The sequence below is a fragment of the Lichenostomus cassidix genome, chromosome 1 (assembly GCF_008360975.1).
Source record: "Lichenostomus cassidix isolate B80296 chromosome 1, HeHo_3.0, whole genome shotgun sequence".
NCBI classification, from domain to species: Eukaryota; Metazoa; Chordata; class Aves; order Passeriformes; family Meliphagidae; genus Lichenostomus; species Lichenostomus cassidix.
This window is the reverse complement of record NC_139479.1, coordinates 87,659,147-87,664,446: the sequence shown is the minus strand read 5'-3', so window position 1 is coordinate 87,664,446 and position 5,300 is coordinate 87,659,147. Positions and strand designations below refer to the sequence as shown.

The following is a 5,300-nucleotide window of genomic DNA, read 5'->3' as shown; positions in this document are numbered from 1 at the left end:
GCCCCGCAGCGCCGCTTCTCGCCTCCCCCGGATTCCTCCTGGAGAGCCAGCCAGTCTGTACGGGCGGCTCCCGGGCGTGCTGCGGGCAGAGGGCTCGGCTCCCGTTCCCGAACGGTGCCCGTCGGTGCCGCAGCCCCGCGGCTCGGCGGACAGCGGGACTGTCGCCCGGCCTCGACGGGGCCGTGCGGCGCCTTGCGGGGACCCGCGGTGCGCCCCCGCTGCCGGGCGGCCGCGGCGGAGCGCACATTGTTCTAGCGGCCCGTCCCTCTCTCCCCTCCCTCCTCCGCCTCCCGTCCCTCTCTCCTCCCTCCCCAGGTCCCTCCTTCCCTCGTCACCGGCGCTGTATAAATCCCCTGCCCCGGCGGATCCCCCCACCGCGGGAGACCCTGGTACTTTGGCCCCCGGGGCGGGATCCCGCCGCCGCCTGCGGACCGCTGGGACTTTGCGCTCCCGCCGCTGACCCCTCCTCGCTCTCAGCCTCCCTCCCGCGCACGGTTCCCACCGGCCTCTTCCCTTCGCTACCGGGGGGCCAGGATGTCGGAAAAACGCGTCGAGGAGGCACCGGCGGAGCTGAGCGCTAAGGTGAGACACCCCCTTCCCACCCGCTCCCCTCTCCCCGTGCTCGCGGCCGAACGCGCTCCCGGCGGGAGGGGAGGGAACGGGATCGGCGGGGGAGGGGGCGGGGGGGGGCGGAGGGCTCCGCGAGGTGCCCGCGCGGTGGGGGGCGCGCGCGGCCCCTCGCGCGCCGCCCGGCCAATGGGGGGCGGGGGCGGGGGGGGGGCCCCCGAGGGCTCTCGCGCCCCCCGCCCCGCCCCCGCCCCCCATTGGCCGGGCGGCGCGAGCGCGCGCAGGGCTCGGCTCGGCTCGGCTCGGCTCGGCTCGGCTCGGCTCGGCTCGGCTCGGCTCGGCTCGGCGCGCGGCGGGGGGGCGGGCAGGGCAGGGCACGGGAGGGAAGCGAAGCGGTGTCAGCGCGGAGCGGGAGCAGCGGCAAAGTTGTGCGGACACAGAGCGCGGGCCCTCGGCTGGCGGGGGAAGGAGGAGGGAGGGGTGGAATAGAGGGAGAGAGAGAGGTCCGGAAACGCCTCGATCCTACGGACAAGGTTGCTTTTTTTTTTTTTTTTTTTTTTTTTTTTTTAATAAATCGTTAACGCTCTTCCGTGCCACTTCTGGTTTCCACACGCGTGTGCGAGCTAAAAGTAGCTGTGACGCGCGTTCGCCGCTCTTTCCCTTTGCCAGGGCGGGCGGATTTAACGCCTAATATGTCTCCTCGCCCGCTATTCCGCCTCTCCTCCTAGCCTTCTTTGTTCAGGCATCCCCGTCTTTTATTGCCGCTGACCGCCGGAATGTTGTTGGTTTTTTTCTCCCCCACCCCACCGCACCTCATTTCACATATAGGAAAGGAAAGAAAAGAAGGAAAAACTCGAAGAGAAAGCAGTCCACAAAGAAAAGAAGAAGGAGATAGTAGAGGTGAGGCCCTTCAGAGGGACAGATTGGAGACGTCGGGGAGGGTTTTGTGCTCTCTGTAGGTAATGAACATGAAGGAAATATGGGAGGTTAAGAAGGGGCAGGCCAAGGGAGCTGCAGGATAGGGGTAAAGAGAGCGAGCTATCGGATAATTGTGGAGAATGAGCCTTGAAGGACTTAGGAGTCAGCACAGCCCATCACAGAGAAAAAAGGTCAAAGGAGGGAATGGAGCTGAGAACAAACTACGAGAATGTGGCACAGGAGATGTGGTCCTGCGCCCACTGAAGTATCCTAAGGTGCAAAGGGAGCGCAGGCTGGCGAAGGTGGAGGGAGGAACAGGATGGAAATGCACAGATTGATGGAGATCGGAAGGGATCTGGAAGCAGAGGTACCATGAGCCTCTGCTAAATCATTAGCCTGTAATCACAGAGATGCTTTGGTTGTCGGGAGGGATGGCGGCAGCTCACCAGGATGTAAGCTTGTGGGAGACAAGGAATTTGATGGTGCTGGGGATGGACTGGGAGGATTGGCTTTGTATAGGAAAGATGGCTGGGAGGAGTGTTCAGCGGGGGGGTGGGAATGAATAACAGTATTGGAGCAACAGTGCACTCAGTGCATGCCTGAGACTGGAGTTGGAAGTGGCTGGAGCTCTAGAAGTTGTTGCACTTACAGCAAAGAGCACGTGGAAATGTCATCTGGCACCAGTTTCTGCTCTGACCAATTTGTTTAATTCAGGATGAGGAGAATGGAGCTGATGAGGATGATGAAGAGAATCCTGATGATGTGGATGAAGAAGAAGGTGGTGATGAAGATGAAGGTAGGGAAAATTGAAGGAATAGGAGGCTGCAGAGGAATAGAGGATTGTGGAGGGAAATTCCTTCTCTGAGCCCTCTTGACTGTGAGATTACATTCCTTTAAATGCTGCTTCAGTTTAACCCATGACTTTCCTTTCTTGCTTGTGCTTAGAAGGAGACGAGAATGGTCAAGAGCAGGATGGCCATGCAGAGAAACGATCTGCAGAGGAGGAAGAGGTGAGTAGTAGGAGTGTGAGAATAATGGTGGGGAGAAGGAATGAGGCTACTTGCTGAGTGCTGATCAAATCCATGTGGATGCTGCTGCTGAGAATCTCAAATTGGCCTCGAGTCTCATTGCTTCAGCAGCAGATGGGTAAACAAATCTGATGTGGCAAGGGGATAGTAAATCACTGTACGCTCCTTGTAGGATCCAGGTCCTTCCACCAGCAGTCACGGTGCTGAGTGAGAGAGAGTTGAGGTGCTTGAGGTTGTGCTTCGCAATGTCCTCTCAACTAACCATGTCTTCTGGGCTTCAGGCCAGGAGATGGACTTGTGAGGGTGGACCTTGGGGTCTGTCTGGAGTGATGTGAGTCAGGACTTGGAAATAATGGTGTGGGTGTCCCTCTGAATGGAGCTCCACATCTTAACCATCACCAACAGAACAGCTGTGTCAAGCATTCAAGTGTGCTTTAGAGGGGAATGGATTTAGGGTGAGCCTAACAGAGATCTCCATATGGAGGAAAGAACAGCAGTTAAGAATTCTGTGGAGAAATTATTTTCCTTGGAGTGATGGTAACTGTTTCCATGTCTGATGTAGGATGAAGTGGATCCAAAGAGACAGAAGACAGAAAATGGCTCTTCAGCTTGAGTCCTCCCCTCCCATCTCCCCTGTTCCGTCCATCTCTCCTCCTCCATTCCAGCCTGTGCTTGCACTGCCCGTTAGCCTCTGGCTTCACACAATCTCAGATGAGGAAAGATTAGAAATGCTCTCAAACGGGGAAGACAGCAATTCCCTTCTCACCCAAAGACCTAACCCGTCCATGACATCCCCCAGCTGAAATTATCCCAGTCCCCCTGCATCCCTTCACCTGGGCCCCACTTGCCAGTGCTCTTCTTCCCTCAAGAATCTCATGGTTTCCTGGGCTCACAACCTCTCCAGGCGCTTCACGTGGCAAAGCACCTCCCGTCCCCTTGTCACCTGCCCGCCTGTTTTTGTCACTGGTATGAGATTCTTGAGAGCTCCTGCTCCCCAGCCCTGCTGCCAGAGCTCCTCCCTGAGCCAGGAGGCTGCGGGCACAGATCTCATGGTGCGTTCCCCAGTCCTTGCCCTCCTCTCATCCGCTTTCCCGCTGAACCCTGAGAGACAAAGAATATTACAAGCAAATAATGGTTCTATTAAGCGACACACGGAGACAGGATTTATTTTAAGCTTTTCTTTTTTTTCCAAGTTTACATGACAGCAAGCTGGCCCTCGTGAATTTTTCGGAAGATAAGGGTTGCTTTTATATATGAATTTCATCTGAGCTGCGTATTTTTTTAATTTGGAGGCTTTTTTAAAACAAATCAAGAGAAACAATTGGGGACCAAACTTTGATTTCCATTTTTTCCCTTCAGATTTTCTTGTGACCATTTTTTGTAAATTAAAGGCAATATAGCCACAGCATTTTCTATGGCACAGACATCACGAGGATGATAGATATAAATATATATATTGTTTTCAACAAGCACTGTAAATAAAAGCGTTTAAAAATATTTCAAACCGCTGGTGTGGATGGATGGCTGTGTCTTCGCAACCTGCAGGGGTCGGTGGGAATTGGATTGTGGGAAGAGGGGGTGGCTTGCCCAGCAGTGGGTGGAGAGAGGAGCCAGAGGTTGACCAAAGGGCGAGTGCTGGTTGTTTGAAGGGCCACTGGAGCAGTGTGTTTGCATCCTGCTCCCTCTGTCGTGCTGCACTTACAGCGAGGGCATGGCACAGACACTGGACAAAGCTCCAGGGCTGTCCTGAAGCTCTCGAAACTGCTGTTGGGCCTCAGCACTGGGCAGAAGGGGTTTGGAAAGGGAAACCAAGCTGTCGCTGCTGGCTGCAGCCCAGTGTTGCTCTCACCGTGCGCTGCCCCATGGCCTCCTGCCCTGGCTGGATTCATGCATGACTCACACAGCGCCACTCGCAGCGACCAGGGAGCGTTTTAAGAGGCAAGAGCTTCAGTTCTTTGTCCCGCCAGCTGTCTGGGGGAGAGCTGTCAAGCGTTTGTCTTTTTATCTGCGCAGACCTTTAAAGCTGCTGTTCGTGTTTCTTCTTTTGAAACTCATACTTTGGCAGTCGCGCGAGGAGCCACCGGGAGCTGTAAATAATACCAACTTTTGTGTGAGCGTCAGCGGCTTTGTGCTTGTCCGACTGCAGCCGCGGATCAGACACTGGAAGAGCAAACACTTGTCTCCAGAGGGGCGAAGCAGCCGCTGTCATCCTCTTCGAATGCCCGTGTTGGGCTGCAGGGCTGCGTGCAGGGCGCACAGGGACACATTGCTGCCAGGCCCCTGCTGCCCGTGGGTGCTTCCCGGCTGGGATCGCGCTGTGCCTCACCCCGGCACCCATTCCTGCTGGGGCTCCCGGCAGCTGGAGCCACAGCCAGCTTGGTTGCCCTCTCCCGAGAGCCGTGTTCCAGCAGCAGGGCGCTGCTGCCTGGGAGTGACTTGCAGCACCCCTCCCTGCTCCCGCCCGCCCTGGGCGCTGGGCTCCAAGGGCTGCTTCAGCCTGCTCGTACCTTGCTCCTGTGCTGGCGCAATTCGGTATTCCCAGCATTGCTCCATTCAAAAGAAGTACAGATTCTAGTCTCTGTTCAAGATTTGGGCAAGTCCTAAGGACTTCCCCAAACTTTCTGCTCAGCAGCCAGCGTTTGCTATTCAGTACTGAGCGCAAATTATCATTGGATGATAAAATTTCTGCAGAGGCAGATTACAGTTCTCATACTTCCTCCCCACCACTGCTGCAGTGCCTGGCTAGGGGTAGGGAAGAATGTACTTGCCAACGAGAAGTTATGGAGA

The 5,300-nt window shown here is 56.2% G+C and overlaps 1 protein-coding gene and 1 long non-coding RNA gene across 3 annotated transcripts; one reads left to right on the top strand and one right to left on the bottom strand.

The window, feature by feature from the left end:
• Positions 1-4,017, top strand: PTMS (parathymosin). Of its 2 annotated transcripts, XM_085068708.1 has the most exons (5): positions 1-582; positions 1,396-1,467; positions 2,200-2,281; positions 2,431-2,495; positions 3,076-3,284. In XM_085068708.1, the coding sequence occupies exons 1-5, from the start codon at positions 535-537 to the stop codon at positions 3,124-3,126; spliced, it is 318 nt and encodes a 105-aa protein (XP_084924834.1). In that variant the 5' UTR covers positions 1-534; the 3' UTR covers positions 3,127-3,284. The 2 variants fall into 2 exon arrangements, with proteins under 2 accessions (XP_084924834.1, XP_084924844.1); XM_085068718.1 differs by lacking the exons at positions 1-582; positions 1,396-1,467 and having other exon boundaries at positions 2,209-2,281; positions 3,076-4,017.
• On the bottom strand, positions 3,689-4,910 carry LOC146445175 (uncharacterized). Its single transcript, XR_014853878.1, has 2 exons — positions 4,690-4,910; positions 3,689-4,600 (listed from the first exon to the last, which is right to left on the bottom strand). It is a non-coding gene; the product is annotated as an uncharacterized LOC146445175 (long non-coding RNA).
• Positions 4,911-5,300: the final 390 nt, after the last annotated feature.